General features: G+C 48.4%; 1 protein-coding gene, 2 long non-coding RNA genes and 4 other non-coding genes across 9 annotated transcripts in view; 2 read left to right on the top strand and 5 right to left on the bottom strand.

The window, feature by feature from the left end:
- Positions 1-220: 220 nt before the first annotated feature.
- Positions 221-4,039, top strand: b4gat1 (beta-1,4-glucuronyltransferase 1). The gene is made up of 2 exons (XM_068021495.1): positions 221-1,444; positions 3,036-4,039. Exons 1-2 carry the CDS (start codon positions 251-253, stop codon positions 3,225-3,227), a joined length of 1,386 nt encoding a protein of 461 aa, XP_067877596.1. The 5' UTR covers positions 221-250; the 3' UTR covers positions 3,228-4,039.
- Positions 4,040-4,303: 264 nt separating this feature from the next.
- On the bottom strand, positions 4,304-10,687 carry LOC137355880 (uncharacterized). 2 transcript variants are annotated; one of them, XR_010970973.1, is made up of 11 exons: positions 10,617-10,687; positions 9,767-9,801; positions 9,184-9,239; positions 8,478-8,524; positions 7,917-7,952; positions 7,185-7,221; positions 6,541-6,572; positions 5,748-5,781; positions 5,312-5,418; positions 4,888-4,917; positions 4,304-4,447 (listed from the first exon to the last, which is right to left on the bottom strand). It is a non-coding gene; the product is annotated as an uncharacterized lncRNA (long non-coding RNA). The 2 variants fall into 2 exon arrangements; XR_010970974.1 differs by having other exon boundaries at positions 4,304-4,437.
- LOC137356103 (small nucleolar RNA SNORD31) lies at positions 4,702-4,771 on the bottom strand. The gene has a single exon (XR_010971003.1). It is a non-coding gene; the product is annotated as a small nucleolar RNA SNORD31 (small nucleolar RNA).
- On the bottom strand, positions 4,994-5,115 carry LOC137356097 (small nucleolar RNA SNORD22). Its single transcript, XR_010970999.1, has one exon. It is a non-coding gene; the product is annotated as a small nucleolar RNA SNORD22 (small nucleolar RNA).
- Positions 7,294-7,415, bottom strand: LOC137356095 (small nucleolar RNA SNORD22). Its single transcript, XR_010970997.1, has one exon. It is a non-coding gene; the product is annotated as a small nucleolar RNA SNORD22 (small nucleolar RNA).
- On the bottom strand, positions 10,028-10,101 carry LOC137356102 (small nucleolar RNA SNORD26). Its single transcript, XR_010971002.1, has one exon. It is a non-coding gene; the product is annotated as a small nucleolar RNA SNORD26 (small nucleolar RNA).
- Positions 10,688-11,523: 836 nt separating the features above from the next.
- The window catches only part of LOC137355881 (uncharacterized), a 46,651-nt gene continuing 33,589 nt past the window's right edge, over positions 11,524-24,585 (top strand). The window contains exons 1-3 of one of the 2 annotated variants that reach the window (XR_010970975.1): positions 11,524-11,543; positions 12,519-12,648; positions 13,147-13,261. This is a non-coding gene — a long non-coding RNA (uncharacterized lncRNA). The other variant, XR_010970976.1, reaches the window with a different exon arrangement.

Genomic DNA, 24,585 nt, shown 5'->3' with positions numbered 1-24,585 from the left:
CGGGAGGGTGGGGGGAGGATTGGGTTTGTAACGGGAGGGTGGGGGGAGGATTGGGTTTGTAACTGGAGGGTGGGGGGGGGGGATTGAGTTTGTAGTGGGAGGGTGGGGAGGATTGGGTTTGTAACTGGAGGGTGGGATTGAGTTTGTTGAGGGAGGGTGGGGGAGGATTGGGTTTGTAACGGGAGGGTGGGGGATTGGGTTTGTAACTGGAGGGTGGGGGAGGCTGTAACTGCAGCTCCATCTCCCGGGGATGGGGAGAAACATGCCGCTGTTGCCGGTCAAGTGCTCGCTCTTTAAGGCGGTCCTGAGCGCCCTGTTGCTGGTGGCCGCCCTACAGCTGGTCTACCTGGCACTGCTCTCGGGGCTCCACGGGCGGCAGCAGCGGCGCCGCTACTCGCAGCTGTTCGAGGGCCCGGAGCCCCGGGGTCGGGCTGGAGAAGCGGAGGGAGATGGGGAGGTGGAGGAGGAGGAGGAGGAGGCCGGCAGCAGGAGCAGGAGGCAGAGCCTGGTGCGGGCACTGCAGGCCGGGGGGAGCCTGGATGCCAGCGGCCAGTACCGGCTGTACCGGGATGTGACCCGGAGCCCGGTGGCGGCCCGGGGCAGCCCCGGCCTCGATTTCTCCCTGGCCACACACTCCTCGGTGCACAACCTGCACCACCTGCCGGGCCTGGTGCGGCGTTGGCAGGCCCCCGTGTCCGTGGCCCTGTTCGCCCCGGCCGGGGACGCGGCCGAGGCGCTGCTGACCCTGCACCGCCTGGGGCTGCACTGCCCCGGGGTCCAGGAGCTGGTCACCTTCACCCTGGTCACCTTCAGCCGGGACCCGGTCACTTTCCCGGAGGCGGGCCCGGCCCAGGCCCAGGCCGCCTGGGACCCCGGGCTCGATTTGGACGCCGAGCCGGAGCCGCACGCCCCTTGCCGGCGGGCCCTGGGGCCCTTGCACCGCCTGCGGCGCCGCCACCGCAACTACGCCCTGGCCAACGCCTCGTACCCCAACAACCTGCTGCGCAACGCGGCCCGCCGCGGCCTCCCGTCCCGCTACGTGGCCGTCATCGACATGGACATGCTGCCCAGCGGGGGGCTGCACCGCCTCTTCCTGGAGCTGGTGTCCGGCCCCGGCCCCAGGCCCGGGCCAGACCCCGGCCGCACCGTCTTCGTCCTGCCCGCCCTGGAGATGCGCCACAGCCGCCGCCTCCCGGCCGACAAGCCCGAGCTGCAGCGCCTGTACCAGGTGGGCGAGGTGCGGCCCTTCTACGACGAGCTGTGCCCCCGCTGCCAGGCCCCCACCAACTACACCCGCTGGATCAACCTGCCCACCGGGCCCGGCCTGGGGGTCGCCTACACCCTGGACTGGACCGACCCCTGGGAGCCCTTCTACGTGGGCCTGGCCTCGGTGCCCCCTTACGACGAGAGGTTCAAGCAGTACGGCTTCAACCGCATCAGCCAGGTGAGCTGTTGGGCCATGGGGGGCATCACAGCCCAGCTCCTCACGTTCAGGGGCCGGTGGGTGGGGGAGGGTGGATGGTGGGCTGTTCGGCCACGTAAGGGCATTACAGGATGATAACTGGGGCCAGCGGAGGTGGGTGGGGGGTAATGTGGGATTCTTAGTTCAGGTGAGCTGTTGGACCAGGATAGGCATCACAATCTAGCCCCCCCCCCCATTCCCGTGTGGGTGTGGGGCGGTGTGTGTTCTCTGTCATGGTGTGGGTGAGTTGTTCATCCATGTGCCTCCATGGATAACCATCGGGAGATTGCGGGTTCGAACCCCACTCCAGGAAAATGAGCACCAAATCCAGAGCGGCGCTCCTACCCCGAGGGGCTGGGACTGAGGGAGTGCTGCACTGCCGGAGGAGCTGTCTTTCCAAATGAGATGTCGAACAAAAGCCCCATCTGCCCTCACAGGGGTGGATAATAAACAGGAAGAAGAGCAGGGGGGTTCTCTTCAGACAGGCACAACCTCACATTGATTGACAGCTGGCAAAACATTTCACAGACCCCGTTCAGAAGAATAGGAACAAATGGGTCAAAATCCCGGAACTCCCTCCCTAACAGCACTGTGGGTCTACCTACCCCACATGGACTGCAGCGGTTCAGGAAGGCAGCTCACCACCACCTTCTCAAGGGTAATTAGGGATGGGCAATAAATGCTGGCCTGGCCAGCGATGCCCACATCCCCAGAATAAGACTTGCTTTCAAAAAATCCACCTTGTGTGGGACCCCACACTGTTGGTTTTCTCTGGAATGCTATCAATTTGTCATCTTTTGGGGTCTCGCACCTTGCGAGCTGAGGTTAGCCCTTTTGGTTCATGACCGCCCAGGCCAGTTTCCCACCACTTCCCCTCTAACCCGGGCCCATCACAAACAGGGTTGGTTGCTGCTGGTGCCCGAAGACGCCACTCCTGGTTTGGACGGGCCTCTGGTGCTCCTTCTCTTGTCTGCGCTTTTCGCCAGCAACCTCGCCTGTGTTTGTTTCGGAACGCGTAGGCTGCTTTCCTGGTTGCTGTGCGGCAGCCTCCTGCTCCCACACACCGGATGGCCAATGTCCGCCAAGAGGGAGCTGGTCTTTGCAGCGTTTGCAAGGTGTACCTCGGATCTCACTTAACCGGAGCCTAGCTCAGCATAAAGCAGTGCTTTGGGCGGTCTGGAATCCTCCGTGCCTGACACACGATTAGTGTTGTAGGTGAATGCTTTCAATGGACAAGTTGGCTGTGTTGAGGACTTCATTATTTGTGATGCTGTCCTGCCCCTCTGATGTTCTTATAGTGAGAACTTTGAATTTACAATCAATCATTGCATTTGTTATTAATTTGCAAAACCCAAAGTAGGAATTACCCTCTTACACAAGGTACTTAACGGGAGTGTTACTGAGAGTGTTCAGTGAGACACTGAAGCTTAACCAGAGGGGAGTGGGACTTGATGCAAGTTGGATTTGAACGAGAGTTTTAGTTTTCCCTGATAGTTCAGTGATGTTCTGACCAGGTGCTCCCTGACCCTGAGTCCTCCCCTGCTCTTACGTTTATTTTCATTTCTGCTGCCAGGCCTGTGAACTCCACGTCGCTGGCTACACTTTTGCAGTGCTGGACAATGCCTTCCTCATCCACAAGGGCTTCAAACTGGCCAGCGAGTTCCACCCGCAGAAAGACGAGGAGAACAGGCGGAACAGGATGCTCTTCCGGCAGTTCAAGCAGGAGCTGAAGGTGAAATACTCAGAGTCGCCACATCACTGTTAAACCACCTCGCACAAAAAAAAAAGTCAGCTTTCTTCACCCATCCTCATCATCCTCCAGACGATGCTGCCTTCCGCTGGTGGGTGGGAAGTTCCCAGAGGCACTGGCTACCCTCCCCATCCTCGCCCCCAAGACTTCCTGGCGGGGTGGGTTAGCAACCAGGGAGAGGGGGAAATGGAGGGCTTAATTCTGTCTTTGAACAATATCTTCCCCAGTGCTTTCAAATGGGAGGTGGTGGGCCTGGGAAGAGCCTTGGCTGATTTTTGCCCCACCTCAATCCTGCAGGGCTGAAGGCAGGTTATAGCCCATTCCCCACGGCTGACCCACTTTGATGGTGAAAAATGACAGATGTACCAGCCCCTTCCAAAACTGGGCTGAGAATTAGAGCTGTATAATAGGGAGTACTAGAGGAGATAGGTCACCAACACTGGGGTACAGTACTGTTGCTGTACAACATGAGTACAGTACTGGTGGGATACATCTGTCACTATCACTGGGGTACAGTACTGGTGGGGACCAGGTCTGTTGCTGTACAACACTGGGGTACAGGTCTTTACCACTTGTAGCTATCATCTCATCATGTGGAGAAATCTTCAGGAGCTGATGCTCCTCACTCAGACCCTGTGAATGTTGATTCAATTGACTCCTGCTCGGGTAGTGTTTTGCTGTAATTTCCATTGTATTTGCCAGTATTGTCTTATGTCCAAGGGCACTGTTTTTATGGGTTGAAGAATCACTAAAATGTATTATGTATGTGGTTGTGTATTTTGTAGCTTGAACTTTCTAATGGAATAAATTAATTTAATTTATGGAAATATCATGGCTTTAAACAGAAATGTTAATTCCTCACCATTCCTTTCCCTTTCTAGAGGTATTGCTTTACAGTTGAGGCCCATTGATATCAACTGGCTTATCTCCTCTGACTCAAAGCCATAACTGTCAATGGACAATTTAACAGCAGATGTTTGTAGTTATCTGACTGCTAAGGTATCAGCTACTCTACTGAAGAGTAGATGGTGAGTAATGCTTGAGTGGCACTAGTGTTTTGAACAGATTTCAATGATTCCAGTGTATCAGGGTTAAGAATAGAGAAATGATTTATTACACAATGTTTTACATATTCCAGTGGAATAGGTCACTAATAAACTTGTAACTTTGTACAGGTAGGTTCCACTCCAAAGACTTCATCCAGTGTTGTAAACTCACCCAATTCCTGTTAATACCTGGGAATAGAACCAGACGGATAAATACCAAGCCTGTTTTTGCACTGTCAAAAACTCAGTTTTATTAAGATGCACCTTTCAGGACTAGCTGTCTGCTCCACTATTGCAATTAAATCAACTATCTTAACTCCAGCACCCCCTTGTTCCTAGATTCTCCCTAGAGAATAATCAGGATGACAATTTAAATGTCATTGACTGTAGCTGGTTCTCTACTCCATTTCTTTCATTCACCAGCAGGTGAAAAACAATGATCGCAAATCAGAACAATTACCAGTCAGTCACCAGATAATCAGACTGGGGCGGTAAATGAATCATCATATTCAAACTCAAAACTGCTGCCACACTACTGGATATTGATACTGAACCCAAGAGATGGGTAGGTAGTGATCATTGGCAGCACTTATTAACCAAAGACATAGCACCATAGATAAACAGCTCACCTGTCAGTTTGATTTGACTCCAGCCAACACCTGTAAAGTATAAACAGACACATTAGTACTTTTTAGAGAAAATAGCCATTGGAACACGAGCTGCCTTATACAGTAGTCCCATCAGACAGTTCCAGATGAACCAACTCTCCTCTTCCTGTGCTGCAAGAACCAGTGGGTTCACCTTTGCAGGTTCTGGCTCTTTACAGCACATAGGATGCAACATGGTCATCCTCAGGACTGAAGAGCTCAGCTCATGAAATTGGGTAAAATTGATTAAGCCATGTCAGCTGTACATAGTGATTAGCCCACTGCAGACAGTAAACAGACAAGTCTGACTCCAGGAGGACTCACAGCCTGGTGTCATGTGCACTCCTCAGTGCAGACTGAGGAGAGGAATCAGAGCTCAGTCAAATGATAGTCTTTAAGGCCTCACCTGCCAGAGGATCCTGGCCACTTCCCCACAATGGCTCAGGAAGGTGTAGCGATGTCTTCCTGTGGTCTTAAGAGTAGCTGCTTTATATAGTGTTCATTCATCATAACCTGAGAAAGAATGTTCATATATTCAAGTTTGAGTGATAAAAACTGACTCCAAGATACATGCAGCCTATCTTGACTTGCAGGGGATACCTGCCATCTGAGCATTCAACACTAGAACCCTGGTTTCTAAAAACCCTCTCCTCTACAAGTCTCCCTTCAGATTGAAAATACACCACTCAGTCATTTCAAAATCAGACTGGGACGGTAACGCAGTCATCACAGGAGCCAACATAGCATTAGTGAATTCACTAGATTACAATGAACCTACCACACCTCCACCCTGCATCCCACCCATCTATGCACAATAGATGTTCCAAACTGTGGAGACCCACCTGATTTTAATGCAGGATCCAACATCCACTACACCTGTTGTGAAAGACAGGGAAGAATCAATATACAGTTTCCCCAGATGGTTCAGCACAGAACGGTCTGTGCTGCATCAGATCTTTGTTACATCACAAATGTCTCAGCCGAACAAGATTCCATTAAATAAAAATCATCATGTTGCTGCAGCAGCCTATTCCTTATATTCCTACAAACAGCCTCCACTTGAGCAACCAATTCCCAGTGTTGTTCACCACCTGCCAAAAGTCCCAAAGGGACTGTCAGTAAGTCATTTAGAAATGAGGAATTGTGCTAATCAAACAGCAATGTGATAACAAGCTGATAGAGCATTTTCTGATGAGGGATAAATGACACCAGGGAAACTCTTCAATAGCAGCTGTAGGATCTTCTCCATCCACCAAGGAGAGACAGGGTCTCCATCACATCTGGAAAGACAGCACCTGACTGGAGTGCTCCCTTGCACAGTGGCCACAGAACATGTTCCCTACACCTCCAAGATAAATTCAACTGGAACATTGCCTCTGGAGTTTGCAAGTTCTCCCTGTGACCATGTGGGTTTCCTCCAGGTGCTCCAGTTTCCTCCCACATGCCAAGGGCTTGTAGGTTGGTAAATTGGCCCTAGTGTAGGTAGGAGAATTGAGGGGTAAGGACATGAGGAAAATGGGATTAATGCAAGGTTAATATAAATGAGTGGCTGATGGTCAGACTTGGCAGGCTGAAGGGCCTGTTTCAGTGCTCTGACTATGTCTAATGAAATGTCACAGGTCAGCAAACACTTACCAAGTCAGCAGAAGCCATCCTCAGCATTCAGGCTGAAAGGGAACAAAAAAAAAAAAGGATCACCAACTGAAACCAGCAGAGTCTGACTTCCAAAGCAGAGTCTCCAGTCACTCAGGCTGTTCGATCTTTTCACACAGGGTCAAAGTGAGCTAAGATTGATCATCACTGGACTTGTTTAAAGAACAGCATCACCTGCAGTAACAAACACCACCCACCAGCTGGGGTAACAGATCATCCCCATTATTCAGGAACTGACTGCTCAATAGTAAACTAGAAAAGTCCTTCATCCCAATTCCTCAGCCAGAGAAACACAGTTAGGAAATTACAACTGGCCTGAAGAGTAGGGGGAAGCCACAACTGGCAACAGCAGCAGGAACACAAGGCTGCACTGTGACACCCATCAAGTTAAATAAGCTGCTGATGCTGTGCCAGTTAACAGGCCTGAGCAAGATGGGCAGAGTTTTGCAGGAGGAGTGGAATTGGAATAAAGTATTCACTGGCTGGAACTACACAAAATAACCATCAACTTTTGCCAGTGTCTGAAGTGCACTGGGGGCTGTAAGCCCCTAAACAGACTAAACGAGACCAAACTTAGCTCAACCAGTACAGATGATGCTGCAGATTCCATTAAAAATGTCACTCACCTCATTAGAGTTGATAACATTGGTCATCTTCAGTCACCTTAAAAAAAAAAGCAGTATTGAAATGAGCCCTCTCCTCCCCGGCCACCTCCACCCAGCAGTGACTGCTTCGTCCCATCAGACTGTTCAGAGAACAGGCTGTCCTCATTTCATGCTGCAAGAGCCAGTGGGTTCACCTTTGCAGGTTCTGGCTCTTTACAGCAAGTAAGACATGGACTAACTTCATCCCAAGGACAAATCCCATTAACCAGGGAGCCAGAAATAAATTCAGCCCTGTGGTGCTGAGTTATGATCTGCAATGCACTGTCAGAAAGGGTGTTGGAAACAGATTCAATAGTAACTTTCACAGGGGATACAGGTACTTAAATGTGCAGGCCTTTGAGGAAATGGCAGGGCTGTGGGACTGATTGATTTCAGACAGTCAGCACAGACTCAGACTGAACAGTTTCCTCCAAATCCATGATTAGCCAACCTTCAGGATCAGTTTTGAACTGCACTGATTGGAGTGTGATTAGCCAGCCCCAGTGAGGTAAGGCACAGACAAGGCTCAGATGAAATTCCCTCCACATAGAGCTTACTGCCATGTGGAAAAACTACCCCTTTGGGCAAGGGAGCAGGGTGCAAACAGCACCCCAGAAACTGCCAACTGGGGGCAAGGGTCTTCAACCAGACAGCTTGTCAAACCACAAACGATCACTGTCCTGATCAGATTTTTAAAAAGACAGCATTACTTACCCTGCATTGCTGTTTTCTTGCACTTCAAAGCCAGACCTGAAACACAAGAGTTGTTGAATAGGAGTAGGAAAGTGGTATTAAGAACAGAACACAAAGGCAATTAGGTTTGATCAGGGCTTTGGTGACTTCAGTGCATCATTCGACAGACTTGCCGTCCACTCACAGGCCAATGCCCATTATCATCCTTTCAAACCATTTACCAGCACAACACCTTTAAATTTAAACTAGCCCCAAAATTATAGGACCCAGGACATCTCAGGAGTTGTGACTAAATTACTGCAGCTGTGGTCAAGCCATCCCCCATGATGGAATTGCATTAATTTCTAAGCTATTCAACCACAACAGTCACCAAACTAGGTGGAATGGCCAGGTGATGCTGATCTTCCACTCCCTACCCCAGAGAGAAGGTTAATTGCAGCATCCCTACTGAAGATAACACTGGTAGCAAGAGCAATACTGGAAGATTCAGAGCTTGGCATCACTCCACCCCAAACAGAATTACAAAGCTGCAGGATTGAGAAGGACTGGTCCCATATTTCCAGGTGAGAAGTCTTCACTTACCCATCGCACGTTGCTTGCAACATCACCCCAGTTCATTTTCAGGAGGCCTATCAATGAGGGGAGAGAGACACAAACATTCAGTAACTAGGCACCAGCCCCCTACAGTTTGCTGTCTTATTGGCTGCACCATCAGAACTCCACCATGCTGTTGTTCAGCATCAGTTATCAGACGAACGAGACTACATTTTTCAAGTCATCATTTGGAGCAAGCAAACCTCTAAACTGCCTCCTTGGTCATCCAGTACTGTCACTAAGGCTACTTCAGCATGGCTGGCTGTTGGTGTCTTGAATTAATTAAATTACAATCAGGCCTAGTAGGTTTTGAAATCTCTACATTGAACTGATCCCAGCCATTAATGGAACACTACCAGTGTGGTTGAGGCAAATAGATTTATGCATTAAGGATCATTCTGGATAAGTACACAAGGAAGGAAGAGATGAGTGGACTTGGAGCATAAACCAGGGTTCTGGTGCTGTAATTTCACAGCTCAATAGTTCTCCAGGGCAGCTAAAATTTTGAAGCATAGAACCTGGGTGGTCTCTTCCCACCCACCCCCCACACAGACAATGAGTTGATACTTCTGTATTACTGAAATGCTGGTGACCATCAAGCTGACAGCAGCTCCAGGAAGGCAACCCCAGTTAGACTGCCCTCAATACAGACAGCAAAATTGCATTCCTATTTTTCCCAAAGCACAATTCCTACCTGCACAAGACAGAGATCCTCAACACTTGCTGACAATGTCACATGTCATCAAGAAACTGGCAGGGGAGAGAAATAAAAATAATTACCATCATTCTGTACCTGACAATCACCTGCAAGAGTTGAGTGTTGGCTGTTCTCAGAACAAGTTGGGCATCAACTTCTATTCAGATATATGCTTGTCTGTTATTGCTCATCATTGGAACAGCAGGTTCAATGTCACATCTCACTACACCGAACCCCATTAACTTTCACCAGACAGAGCATAACCCTATCTGTTGGGTTCACTGAGAATAATGAATTACAAGCAGCACTTCTGTACAAACCCACCTTCCCCTGTTATTGATACAAGATCTCTTGGCACTGTGGATTCAATTGATAATGGCTCACTTCATTCAAATCCAACTAGAATTGCTGCTGCTGGAGCGCTAGTGAAAGCCACTTTTCCACTTAACATTACTTGTTTTAAAGTTTGGCTCATGTTACTCAGCCCCTTCTTGCAGTAGCAAGCTCCATATTCTAAGCACTTTGTACTCATGGCCCCCCCAAGTTTGGATGGAGCTTGTCATGACAAAATGAGACTCACCTCAAGAATGCAAGCAGACCTGATCCACAAGGAACCTGCAAGAAATGAAACAAAAACCTGTAAGAAATGAACGCAGTTGAACTCCGACTTCCAGTTAGGATTCCCACACTAGCAGTGATTAATGATCGTAAAAACTGAAATCCAGCAACAGGTGAAGATCTCGGAGAAACTTTGCCTCAAACTTTACTAATGCCCCTTTCTAGAAAAAGGTGGTTGCTGTCCGGCCCCCTTTAATTGTTATTGATTAAGGGACAGCTCAGTGCCACTCAGTTCCAGAAAAATTTTCTACATGGTATATGCAGAAAGAGAGAGTTCATAATAAATCATCTTTGTAGCACATGACTGCACTGCCCCAGATCCAATTCTGGAGCAACTTTCATTACCAGGTGATACATAACCCTTACCATTCAGATTTCTAGTATTAGTGGGTCAAGAGATTTCATATTAAAAGATGGGCACCCACCCTGACTTGCACATTATTTAAAGTTCATAGCAGAATCATTCTAATCTAAGGCAGTATAATAAGTCAGCTACGATGAAGGGTCACTGACCCGAAACGTTAACTCTGCTTCTCTTTCCACAGATGCTGCCAGACCTGCTGAGTGGTTCCAGCATTTCTTGTTTTTATTTCAGATTTCCAGCATCCACAGTATTTTGCTTTTATAGTAATAAGTCAGCTGTCTTTCAGCCAAACCAGGCTATGCTGGTACTCGTTCCCCATGTGAGCCTCCTCCTGGCCCTTTTACATCTCACCCCATCAGCACCTCAACTCCTTCCCCCTGATGCATTATCCACATTTTCCTTAAATGCAAACATATTGTGTACTATAAAAGGCTCAAAAAAAGGTTACCTGTTCTGACAAGACACCATCACCCTGCCTGCATCTGAAATACAAAGTTTTTTTTAGAAAACTCAGCTCTTAATACAAAACCAGAGCTCTTAAACTTTAGATAATACAACAAATCATTGCACATTAAGGTTAGGAAATGGCATTAGGAAACAGATGCTGATTGCATTAAAGACTCAGGCATCGCCAGATGGAATTATGCAAACTCCAAAACGGGGACTTTAACTTCAAACCTCGCCATGAGTATTTGGAAAGTTTCTAATGCAAATATAAAGACTGAACCACTTTAGAGTTTTAGAACTTTATAGTGGGGCATTAGCAGGAGGAGAGAATTCGGAAGTTAATACGGGAAGACCTTTTTTTCAGTAATGAAAACTAATTCAATACGCAAACCCTCGACACCAAGGTTTATAAAAAGCTCCGGCTCTCATCTCAGAGCATCATAAAAAGATCATTGGGTCACCTCATTTCAGGTCTGTGAAAAGTGCTCATCATCGAGAGAGAACGCCATCAACAAGAAAATAAAGCCACGGGGCAAAAGCTCAGAAGCAGCATATGCTGCCAAGCTCGGAATTGATCGGGAAAAACAGGTCGGGGTGGTCGGATGGCAGTGGATTGTCCACCTCCTTCTCCTCGCAGCTCAGATACTCACCTTCAGACATCACGACAAAATGGCCGAGCAACAGCCGCTCATGTGTTTTATAGGCGCGCCCGGAGCATACTGGGTAAATGGCCTCTCAGCCAAGATAAACATTGCTTATAATTATTATTTTTTGAAATTAAAATCTATATTACCCCCATTATGTGGCCGGGAAAGCGGCAGTAATAATGAAGACTCTGTTTTTTTTCTATGTCGAAATCAAAGGGTTGAACTTTTGAAGCGACTTCCGGCTCAACCGTTTCTTTTTGGCGCGCGATCTCTGGAGTCCGGTGAGGATAAGGGCGCGAGCGGTCGTGGCTCCATTTACTTCACAACATTTAAAAAGAAATAATGGGTTTTTGTAAAGTTAGAAAATGATATAACACTGAAGGAGTGAAAACAAGAAGTGCTGGAAATACTCAGCAGGTACACTGGAGGCGGCCGTTCGGCCCATCCTGCCTGTGCTAGTTCTTCGAAAGAGGTCATGGAGAGATACAACACTGAAACAGGCCCTTCGGCCCACTGAGTCTGTGCCAGCCATCAACCACCCATTGAGACTAATCCTACATTAATCCCATATTCCCTACCACCTACCTACCTACACTAGGGGCAATTTACAATGGCCAATTTACCTATCAACCTGCCAGTCTTTGGGTGTGGGAGGAAACCGGAGTATCCGGTGAAAACCCACACGGTCACAGAAAGAACTTGCAAACTCCACACAGGCAGTACCCAGGTCGCTGGACCTGTGAGGCTGCTATGCTAGCCACTGCACCACTCTAAAGTGGACAATTTCATACTTTCAATTAGTATGGTGCTCAATTAGTCCCACTCCCTATTGCCCTGCAAATTTCACCCCCTGCCCCCTCTCCTCCCCTCCCCCACACCACCTTTTCAAGTCTTTAATCCAATTCTCTTTGAAAGTTGGAAGTAATGGTGTTTCCATGTGCCACACACTGCCCTCGTCCTAGGTTTTGGAGATTGCAATTTGGGTAGGTGGTGTGAAGAAATCAGACATGAGCCCAAGCCACAACGGCACAAGCATGATGGGCCAAATGGCCTCCTTAGGTACCATTTTCTGATTTAATGACACACACCCCATGATTTTTCAATTAATGGTTTATAAACAATGAGTTAACAATGGAAGTCAGTAATTATATAAGACTTCATCAATTTGTGAACGTGCCCACTACCTTGTGAATTCCAAGGGGATGAATGAAGTTCCATGACTAATATATGATTCATGTATCTCCATCCGTTTACAGTTGAAGTGAGAACCAGAGATGACTACACCATCAGGAGTGACAAAGTAAAGAAAATCCCAAAATATTTCGAAAACGTTACTGTGGCTTTTGGCAAGAGATGAAAATACTTTTTCCAGAGACCTAAACCTAGGTTTGTCACACGCATGAAAATGACCTCAGACCATCATTGCATAAATTGACACGTTAGTAAAACCATTTTATAAAAAGCAAACCAAGGAGAGGAATGGAATTGAAAAACAGAAGTGTTATGTTAAGTTTGTATTCTTTCTTTTGGGCCTCCTTATCTCGAGAGACAATGGATACGCGCCTGGAGGTGGTCAGTGGTTTGTGAAGCAGTTTGTATAGAACACTACAAATGTGTGTGTGTTCGTACGTCTGTTCATATGGGCATCCTTCAGCATTTTAAAGTCCTCTATCAGGTCACCACCTCAGCCTTCTCTTTTCTAGAGAAAAGAGCCCCAGCCTGTTCAGTCTTTCCTGATAGTGATAACCTCTCTGATCTGGTATCATTCTTGTAACTCTGTTTTGGACCTTGTCCAGTGCCTCTATAACTGTGTAGACAGGACTCTTACTGTATCGATTAGGGGCTCAGCTCAGCTCTAACTCCAGCTTTGTTTCCATTCTCTAGCTGGACAAGTCCAGGAGCAGCTTTCCGAAGCGAATCGAGAACCTTGTGTTACTGCCGCACTCTCTCATGATAGGACCAGCAGAACTGATAATGAAGAGTCTACCCTGACAAACAGGTATTGCACTCAACAGTCCTCCAGTTAGTAAAATACAGGATGGTGTGGGCAGACAGATGGACTGGAAAGGGAGGTGGAGACAGAAGGCAGGGAGGGTGGGGAAACAGACAGGGGGGTTAGAGGGAGAGACAAATGAGGGGCGGCATGTGCTGCTTCCGAGCCTTTACCCCCGGCTTTATTTTGTTTTTGATGGCGTTCTCTCTATCTCGATGATGAGCACTTTTTTCACAGCAAAGAATGACTAAAAGATTGATCAGGAAGGTAAAATTAGAGTACGAGAGAAAGCTAGCTAGAAATATAAATACAGATAGTAAGAGTTTCTATAGATAGTTAAAATAGAAAAGAGTTAACAAAGTGAGCATTGGTCCTATAGAAAATGAGTCTGGGGAATTTAGAATGGATAATAAAGAGATGGCAGATGAATTGAACAGATATTTTGCATCGGTCTTCACTATTGAGGATACAAGTAACATCCCAGTATTAGCTGCAAGTCAGGAAATGGAAGGGAGGAACTCAAGAAATTATAATCACCGGGGAAGTGGTACTGAACAAATTGTTGGAGCTGCGGGCTGACAAGTCCCCGGGTCCTGATGGACTTCATCCTAGGGTGTTAAAAGAAGTGGCTAGTGAGATAGTTGATGCGTTAGTTTTAATTTTCCAAAATTCCCTAGATTCGGGGAAGGTTCCATTAGATTGGAAAATAGCGAATGTAACTCCTTTGTTCAAAAAGGAAGGGAGACAGAAAGCAGGAAACTACAGGCCAGTTAGGTTAAGGAAAATGTTAGAAGCTATTATTAAAGATGTTATAGCAGGGCATTTAGAAAAATTCAAGATGATCAGGCAGAGTCAACATGGTTTTGTGAAAGTCATGTTTAACCAACTTATTGCAGTTCTTTGAGGGAGTTACACGTGCTGTGGATAAAGGGGAACCAGTGGATGTATTGTACTTAGATTTCCAGAAGGCATTTGATAAGGTGCCACATCAAAAGTTATTGCAGAAAAAGGAAAGCTCATGGTCCAGGGGGTAACATATTGGCATGGATAGAAGATTGGTTAGCTAACAGGAAACAGAGGAGGCATAAATGGGTCATTTGCTGTTTGGCGAGATGTAACGAGTGGTGTGCCACAGGGATCTGTGCTGGGGCCTCAACTTTTTACTATTTATATAAATGACTTAGATGAAGGGATCAAAGGTATGGTTGCTAAATTTGCTGAAGATACAAAGATAGATAGGAAAGTAACTTGTGTAGAGGACATAAGGGGGCTACAAAGGGATATAGAACATTAGAACATTACAGCGCAGTACAGGCCCTTCGGCCCTCGATGTTGCGCCGACCTGTGAAACCATCTGACCTACACTATTCCATTTTCATCCATATGTCTATCCAATGACCACTTAAATGCCCTTAAAGTTGGCGAGTCTACTACTGCTGCAGGCAGGGCGTTCCACGCCCCTACTACTCTCTGAGTAAAGAAACTACCTCTAACATCTGTCCGAAATCTATCACCCCTCAACTTAAAGCTATGTCCCCTCGTGTTTGCCATCACCATCCGAGGAAAAAAACTCTCACTATCCACCCTATCTAACCCTCTGATTATCTTATATGTCTCTATTAAGTCACCTCTCCTCCTCCTCCTCTCCAACGAAAACAACCTCAAGTCCCTCAGCCTTTCCTCGTAAGACCTTCCCTCCATACCAGGCAACATCCTAGTAAATCTCCTCTGCACCCTTTCCATAGCTTCCACATCCTTCCTATAATGCGGTGACCAGAACTGCACGCAATACTCCAGGTGCGGTCTCGCCAGAGTTTTGTACAGCTGCAGCATGACCTCGTGGCTCCGAAACTCGACCCCCCCTACTAATAAAAGCTAACACACCATATGCCTTCTTAACAGCCCTATTAACCTGGGTAGCAACTTTCAGGGATTTATATACCTGGACACCAAGATCTCTCTGTTCATCTACACTACCAAGAATCTTCCCATTAGCCCAGTACTCTGCATTCCTGTTACTCCTTCCAAAGTGAATCACCTCGCACTTTTCCGCATTAAACTCCATTTGCCATCTCTCAGCCCAGCTCTGCAGCCTATCTATGTCCCTCTGTACCCTACAACATCCTTCGGCACTATCCACAACTCCACCGACCTTAGTGTCATCCGCAAATTTACTAACCCACCCTTCTACACCCTCTTCCAGGTCATTTATAAAAATGACAAACAGCAGTGGCCCCAAAACAGATCCTTGCGGTACACCACTAGTAACTAAACTCCAGGATGAACATTTGCCGTCAACCACCACCCTCTGTCTTCTTTCAGCTAGCCAATTTCTGATCCAAAGCTCTAAATCACCTTCAACCCCATACTTCCGTATTTTCTGCAATAGCCTACCGTGGGGAACCTTATCAAACGCCTTACTGAAATCCATATACACCACATCCAATGCTTTACCCTCATCCACCTGTTTGGTCACCTTCTCGAAAAACTCAATAGGGTTTGTGAGGCACGACCTACCCTTCACAAAACCGTGCTGACTATCGCTAATGAACTTATTCTTTTCAAGATGATTATAAATCCTGTCTCTTATAACCTTTTCCAACATTTTACCCACAACTGAAGTAAGGCTCACAGGTCTATAATTACCAGGGCTGTCTCTACTCCCCTTCTTGAACAAGGGGACAACATTTGCTATACTCCAGTCTTCCGGCACTATTCCTGTCGACAATGACGACATAAAGATCAAGGACAAAGGCTCTGCAATCTCCTCCCTAGCTTCCCAGAGAATCCTAGGATAAATCCCATCTGGCCCAGGGGACTTATCTATTTTCACACTTTCCAAAATTGCTAACACCTCCTCCTTGTGAACCTCAATCCCATCTAGCCTAGTCGCCTGAATCTCAGTATTCTCCTCGACAACATTTTCTTTCTCTACTGTAAATACTGACGAAAAATATTCATTTAACGCTTCCCCTTTCTCCTCTGATTCCACACACAACTTCCCACTACTATCCTTGATTGGCCCTAATCTAACTCTAGTCATTCTTTTATTCCTGATATACCTATAGAAAGCCTTAGGGTTTTCCCTGATCCTATCCGCCAATGACTTCTCGTGTCCTCTCCTTGCTCTTCTTAGCTCTCCCTTTAGATCCGTCCTGGCTAGCTTGTAACTCTCAAGCGCCCTAACTGAGCCTTCATGTCTCATCCTAACATAAGCCGCCTTCTTCCTCTTGACAAGCGCTTCAACTTCTTTAGTAAACCACGGTTCCCTCGCTCGACAACTTCCTCCCTGCCTGACAGGTACATACTTATCAAGGACACGCAGTAGCTGTTCCTTGAATAAGCTCCACATTTCGATTGTTCCCATCCCCTGCAGTTTCCTTCCCCATCCTACGCATCCTAAATCTTGCCTAATCGCATCATAATTTCCTTTCCCCCAGCTATAATTCTTGCCCTGCGGTATATACCTGTCCCTGCCCATCGCTAAGGTAAACCTAACCGAATTGTGATCACTATCACCAAAGTGCTCACCTACATCTAAATCTAACACCTGGCCGGGTTCATTTCCCAGTACCAAATCCAATGTGGCATCACCCCTGGTTAGCCTGTCTACATACTGTGTCAGAAAACCCTCCTGCACACACTGGACAAAAACTGACCCATCTAAAGTACTCGAACTATAGTATTTCCAGTCAATATTTGGAAAGTTAAAGTCCCCCATAACCACTACCCTGTTACTCTTGCCCCTGTCGAGAATCATCTTCGCTATCCTTCCCTCTACATCTCTGGAACTATTCGGAGGTCTATAAAAGACTCCCAACAGGGTGACCTCTCCTCTCCTGTTTCTAACCTCGGCCCATACTATCTCAGTAGACGAGTCCTCAAACGTCCTTTCTGTCGCTGTAATACTCTCCTTGATTAACAATGCCACACCCCCCCCTCTTTTACCATCTTCTCTGTTCTTACTGAAACATCTAAATCCCGGAACCTGCAACATCTATTCCTGCCCCTGCTCTACCCACGTCTCCGAAATGGCCACTACATCGAGATCCCAGGTACCAACCCATGCTGCAAGCTCACCCACCTTATTCCGGATGCTCCTGGCGTTGAAGTAGGCACACTTTAAACCAGGTTCTTGCTTGCCAGTGCCCTCTTGCGTCCTTGTAACCTTATCCCTGACCTCACTACTCTCAACATCCTGTTCACTGGAACTACAATTTAGGTTCCCATAGATAGGTTAAGTGAGTGGGCAAAGACCTGGCAAATGGAGTATAATGTGGGAAAGTGGGAAATTGTCCACTTTGGCAGGAAGAATTAAAAAAAGAAGCATATTATCTAAATGGTGAGAAATTGCAGAGCTCTGAGATGCAGAGGGATCTGGGTGTCCTGGTGCATGAATCACAAAAGGGTAGTATGCAGGTACAGCACGTAATTAGGAAAGTTAATAGAATGTTATCGTTCATCAAAAGGGGAATTGAATACAAAAGTAGGGAGGTTATACTTCAGCTCTACAGGGCATTGGTGAGACCACATCTGGAGTACTGTGTACAGTATTGGTCTCCTTATTTAAGGAAGGATGTAAATGTGTTGGAGGCAGTTCAGAGAAGGTTTACTAGACTAATACCTGGAATGGGTGGGCTGTCTTATGAGGAAAAATTGGACAGGCCCGGCTTGTATCCGCTGGAATTTAGAAGAGTAAGAGGCGACTTGATTGAAACATATAAGATCCTGAGGGGTCTTGACAGGGTGGATGTGGAAAGGATGTTTCCCCTTGTGGGAGATTCTAGAACCAGGGGTCACTGTTTAAAAATAAGGGGTCTCCCATTTAAGACAGAGATGAGGAGAAATTTTTTCTCTCAGAGGGGCGTGGGTCTTTGGAATTCTCTTCCTCAAAAGGCAGTGGAAGCAGAATCTTTGAATATTTTTAAGGCAAAGGTAGAATGATTCTCGATAAGCAAGGGGGTGGCAGGTTATCGGGGGTCGGTGGAAATGTGGAGTGATCAGTTCAGCCATGAACTTATTGAATGGCGGAGCAGGCTCGAAGGGCCGAGTGGCCTACTCCTGCTGCTAATTCGTGTGCTCGTATGTATAATTGCTGCAAATATCACGTCACATGACTGAAGCACATTCAGACATCTTTTATAAATGATACAATTACACTATTCAGGAAGGGCAGATTGTTATAACCCACTGTCTTTACAGGCTAGTCTGTGTTGCTCGCCTGCAAAGACAAGGTCGATAACAGAACTTGAACTGGCCACACGCTCTCAGAGCAGCTTCATTTTCAGTGGAACCTTCGTGTTCTATTACATGTGTCCTACCCTCATTCGAAATGAAGAATACTGACTTGGCATATTGGACATAATATAGGTGTAAATATGGGAAGTCCTTTCGAAGCGAGTTGGTAAAGCAGTGATTACCCATTTTTTGCCAATGCCATTTTCAATAAATCCTGCATATGTTCTGCATCACACTCCAATCAGTGAGTGCCGTAGGTATGGAAGCTGCAATAGAGCTGTATTAGCTGTGTTATAACAGGAATGTTGTCAGTATTTCTGTCCAACACAATTATTATTTAGACATTGGCAGACACCTTTCTCCAAGGCCACTTACACTACTTACTCTGCGCTGTGCCTCACGTATGCATTAAACGTATCCCAACACGAGAAATTTAATGTCAGGGTATTCCAACACCAGTTTTATGAACTGAGGACTCTTTCAGGGACTTTGTTTGCCTGGGGACGCAGTTCCTTAACCGGGACTGACGACAGAAAACAGGTCACCCTAACAAAGAAGGAGGTTTTAAGGAGTGTCTTGAAGGAGGAGAGAGAGGCAGAGCGGTTTGGGGAGGGAATTCCAGAGCTTAGGGCCCAGCTGCCAACGAAGGAGCGATTAAACTTGGAGAGGCGCAAGAGGCTGGAATTGGAGGCTTGGGTTTGACATGTTTGCACAAGTAGATCCTTGGCATGATTTCTGAGTTGTATAACTCTGAGATGTCTGGCTGATACTTTTCAGAAAGTGCTTACCATTTGCATGAGGGCACGAGTATGGCATTAATATCAGAAGACGGGATGAGAGGGAACACAAGAATTATTTGGAAAAGGAAGTAAATGAGATGAGTTGGCTGCTGCACATTAGATGGCAATGTTGCACGACAGATCATAGAATTAAATGACGTGTTCAGCGCTTATTTGAACCAGGAAGTCGAAGCAAACAATTCTCCAACACCATTCTTTATAAATCACTGGGTTCTCCCCCAGCTGGAGAATTGTGTCCAATTCCAGACCCCGCACTTTAGGAAGGATGTCAAGGCCTTGGAGAGGGTGCAGAGGAGATTTACTGGAATAGTCCCAGGGATGAGGGACTTCATTTAATGTGGAGAGACTGGAAAAGCTGGGATTGTCCTCCTTAAAGCAGAGAAGGTTAAGGGGAGATTTAATCGCGACATTCAAAATCAGGAAGGGTTTTGATGGAGTAAATAAGGAGAAACTGTTCCCAGTAGCAGGAGGGTCGGTAACCAGAGAGACACAGATTGAAGAGAATTGGTAAAAGAACCAGAGGGGGAGATGAGGAGAATTTTTTTTACACAGTGAGTTGTTGTGATCTGGAACGCGCCTCCCTCAGTACTGACCCGCCGACAGTGCGGCGCTCCCTCGGTACTGACCCTCTGACAGTGTGGTGCTCCCTCAGTACTGACTCTGCGACAGTGCGGTGCTCCCTCAGTACTGACCCTCTGACAGTGTGGTGCTCCCTCAGTATTGACCCTCTGACAGTGTGGTGCTCCCTCAGCACTGACCCTCCGACAGTGCAGTGCTCCCTCAGTACTGACCCTCCGACAGTGCGGTGCTCCCTCAGTACTGACCCTCTGACAATGCGGTGCTCCCTCAGTACTGACCCTCTGACAGTGTGGTGCTCCCTCAGTACTGACCCTCTGACAGTGCGGTGCTCCCTCAGTACTGACCCTCCGACAGTGCGGTGCTCCCTCAGTACTGACCCTCCGACAGTGCGGTGCTCCCTCAGTACTGACCCTCCGACAGTGCGGCGCTCCCTCTGTACTGACCCTCCGACAGTGCGGTGCTCCCTCAGTACTGACCCTCCGACAGTGCGGTGCTCCCTCAGTACTGACCCTCTGACAGTGCGGTGCTCCCTCAGTACTGACCCTCTGACCGTGCGGTGCTCCCTCAGTACTGACCCTCCGACAGTGCGGTGCTCCCTCAGTACTGACCCTCTGACAGTGCGGCACTCTCTCAGTACTGACCCTCTGACAGTGTGGTGCTCCCCCAGTACTGACTCTCCGACAGTGCGTTGCTCCCTCAGTGCCGCCCTCCGACGGTGCGGTGCTCCTTCAGTACTGACCCTCCGACAGTGCGTTGCTCCCTCAGTGCTGCCCTCCGACAGTGCGGCTCTCCCTCAGTACTGACCCTCCGACAGGGCGGCACTCCATCAGTACTGACCCTCCAACAGTGCGGTGCTCCCTCAGTACTAACCCTCCGACAATGCGGAGCTCCCTCAGTACTGACCCTCCGACAGTGCGGTGCACCCTCAGTACTGACCCTCCGACAGTGCGGCGCTCCCACAGTACTGACCCTCCGACAGTGCGGCGCTCCCTCAGTACTGACCCTCCGACAATGCGGAGCTCCCTCAGTACTGACCCTCCGACAGTGTGGTGCTCCCTCAGTACTGACCCTCTGACAGTGCGGTGCTCCCTCAGTACTGACCCTCCGACAGTGCGGTGCTCTCTCAGTACTGACCCTCCGACAGTGCAGTGCTCCCTCAGTACTGACCCTCCGACAGTGCGGTGCTCCCTCAGTACTGACCCTCCGACAGTGCGGTGCTCCCTCAGTACTGACCCTCCGACAGTGCGGTGCTCCCTCAGTACTGACCCTCTGACAGTGCGGCACTCTCTCAGTACTGACCCTCTGACAGTGTGGTGCTCCCCCAGTACTGACTCTCCGACAGTGCGTTGCTCCCTCAGTGCTGCCCTCCGACGGTGCGGTGCTCCTTCAGTACTGACCCTCCGACAGTGCGTTGCTCCCTCAGTGCTGCCCTCCGACAGTGCGGCTCTCCCTCAGTACTGACCCTCCGACAGGGCGGCACTCCATCAGTACTGACCCTCCAACAGTGCGGTGCTCCCTCAGTGCTCACCCTCCGACAATGCGGAGCTCCCTCAGTACTGACCCTCCGACAGTGCGGTGCACCCTCAGTACTGACCCTCCGACAGTGCGGCGCTCCCACAGTACTGACCCTCCGACAGTGCGGCACTCCCTCAGTACTGACCCTCCGACAGTGCGGCGCTCCCTCAGTACTGACCCTCCGACAATGCGGAGCTCCCTCAGTACTGACCCTCCGACAGTGTGGCTCCCCCTCAGTACTGACCCTCCGACAGTGCGGCACTCCCTCAGTACTGACCCTCCGACAGTGCGGCAGTCCCTCAGTACTGACCCTCCGACAGTGCGACACTCCCTCAGTACTGACCCTTGGACAGTGCAGCACTCCCTCAGTACTGACCGTCCGTCAGTGCAGCACTCCCTCAGTACTGACCCTCCGACAGTGCAGCACTCCCTCAGTACTGACCGTCCGTCAGTGCAGCACTCCCTCAGTACTGACCCTCCGACATTGCGGCGCTCCCACAGTACTGACCCTCCGACAGTGCAGCGCTCCCTCAGTACTGACCCTCCGACAGGGCGGCACTCCATCAGTACTGACCCTCCAACAGTGCGGCGCTCCCTCAGTACAGACCCTCTGACAGTGCGGCGCTCCCTCAGTACTGACCCTCCGACAGTGCGGCTCTCCCTCAGTACTGACCCTCCGACAGGGCGGCACTCCATCAGTACTGACCCTCCAACAGTGCGGTGCTCCCTCAGTACTGACCCTCCGACAGTGCGGCGCTCCCTCAGTACTGACCCTCCGACAGTGCGGTGCTCCCTCAGTACTGACCCTCCGACAGTGCGGCGCTCCCTCAGTACTGACCCTCCGACAGTGCGGTGCTCCCACAGTACTGGCCCTCCGACAGTGCGGAGCTCCCTCAGTACTGACCCTCCGACAGTGCGGAGCTCCCTCAGTACTGACCCTCCGACAGATAACAAAGGAGAAGGGGTAGATCGGACAAGGTCACAGAATAGCTGACCAGTAGGTCGTGGAGCAAAGGCAAACAATATGTTAATGGTGTGTTGAAAGACAAAGCATTAGTACAGATAGTACATGAATTCTGCGTGTTTTTTTAGCCAGAGGGCAGGATCTGAGAGCTCAAGAAACAGATACCGATGCACATACTGATGATGAAGAACAAGAAAAACAATCTCATCCAGGGATCGTTTGCCTAAAGTAGGTTCCCAGGTGGTGTACCAGCCAGAGGGGTCAGATAACTGGAGGGAGGCTATGATAGTTGGACAGTCAGGGAAGTCTATAGGCAAATGTAAGAATTAGTTCAATGTCCAAGAAGTGAAGGCCATGGACTGGCAAAAGGGAGTTCAAGGATGGAGAACCGGAAAACTTAGCTCGAGTTGGAGTAATGATTCAGACAATACATCTAGGAGGAGGAAAAGATCAGCTACAGTGGAAAAGACCTCGAGTAGACATTCTGGTAGAGTAGTCCAGAGAGACCTCAACGAGAGAGAAGAGGCCGCAGCTTGACAATGCGACAGTGTAGCATGGATAGTGCAGAGCCTTCCCGGCGGGGGGGGGGGGGCGGGTGCGGGGGTAGAGGAAAGGACAGAAGCAGAGGTCCCCGTGATAGGTGTTTGTAACTGCTAATAGATTAGAGGATAGGGTGATGGGAGGCTAAGCTAAGAGTCAGAAAGTTGGACAGAATTTGGCGTATATTCAGAGGTTGCGGATTGAGGCCAACCTGCTCTATCAGACAGGTGGATCCTATCAGATGGGACCTATAAGGCCAAGGCTCTGTTGGTGGCCAGAGGTTTTGAAGAGTGAATGTGAGCTGTGAGGAGGATGCAAAGAAGCTCCTATGTGATTTGGACAAGTTGGGTGAGTGGGCAAATGCATGGCAGATGCAGTATAACGTGGATAAATGTGAGGTTATCCACTTTGGTTGTAAAAACAGGCAGATTATTATCTGAATGGTGATAGATTGGGGAAGGGGGAGGTGCAGCGAGACCTGGGTGTCCCTGTACACCATTCGCTGAAAGCAAGCATTCAGGTGCAGCAAGCAGTTAAGAAGACAAATGGTATGTTGGCCTTCATTGCAAGAGGATTTGAGTACAGGAGCAAGGATGTCTTACTGCAGTTATACGGGGCCTTGGTGAGACCACAACAGGAGTATTGTGTGCAGTTTTGGTCTCCTTATCTGAGGAAGGATGTTCTTGCCATGGAGGGAGTGCAAAGAAGATTTACTAGACTGATTCCTGCAATGGCAGGATTGATGTATGAGGAGAGATTGGGTCGACTAGGCCTATATTCACTAGAGTTCAGAAGAATGAGAGGGAATCTCATAGAAACCTATAAAATTCTAACAGGACTAGACAGGCTAGATGCAGGGAGGATGTTCCCGATGGCTGGGGAGTCCAGATCCAGGGGTCACAGTCTCAGGATATGGGGTATGCCATTTAGAACCGGGATGAGGAGAAATTTCTTCACTCAGGGGGTGGTAAACCTGTGGAATTCTCTACCGCAGAAGGCAGTGGAGGCCAAATCATTAAATATATTCAAGAAGGAGATAGATATATTTCTTCATGCCAAAGGGATCAAGGGATATGGGGAGAAAATGGGAACAGGGTACTGAATTAGACAATCAGCCATGATCTTTTTTGAATGGCGGAGCAGGGCCGAATGGCCTACTCCTGCTCCTATTTCCTATGTTTCTGTGTTTTTTCTATGAGTGCTTGGGAGATAAAGATATCAGGATAGACTCTCCCACAGCAGGAAAGGTGATTTTGAAAATCTTTTTGGCCATTTTAGCAACCTATTCTTGGAGGTGCAAGTCCATAGATATCAAAGTGGCTTCAGAGGGAAGTGTTTCTCCAGCCTCTGAAGGAAGCATCAGACATAGAAGGGAAGCTGTGGAAGTTGAATAAATGTGTTTATGGGGGGTTAAATGACACTTCCTGGGTGTGGTATTTTTCAGTGAGTGCCATTCTGTTACAGTTAGGGTGTTCACAACTGAAGGCAGACCCTGCAATGTTTTATTAGCACTATAATGGAAAACTTTCAGGCATCTTTATGATGCACGTGAAGAAATGTTATATAAAAAAGAGACTGAAAGGACAATACCAATAGAATGTTACATAGATAATCAATCCCTGTGGGATCACAGAATTGTTATCGTGCAGAAGGAGGCCATTCGGCCCATCGTGTCTGCACTGGCTCTCTGAAAG

This window comes from Heterodontus francisci, chromosome 44, assembly GCF_036365525.1.
Source record: "Heterodontus francisci isolate sHetFra1 chromosome 44, sHetFra1.hap1, whole genome shotgun sequence".
NCBI classification, from domain to species: domain Eukaryota; kingdom Metazoa; phylum Chordata; class Chondrichthyes; order Heterodontiformes; family Heterodontidae; genus Heterodontus; species Heterodontus francisci.
The sequence above is the reverse complement of the archived record's forward strand: the minus strand, read 5'-3'. Positions and strand labels throughout refer to the sequence as shown.

Excerpts from the sequence above, each read along its gene's own strand:
- b4gat1 (XM_068021495.1), top strand. The coding sequence starts at position 251 with ATGGGGAGAAACATGCCGCTGTTGCCGGTCAAGTGCTCGCTCTTTAAG. Across the intron at positions 1,445-3,035 it reads GCTTCAACCGCATCAGCCAG|GCCTGTGAACTCCACGTCGC; the intron begins GTGAGCTGTTGG and ends TTCTGCTGCCAG.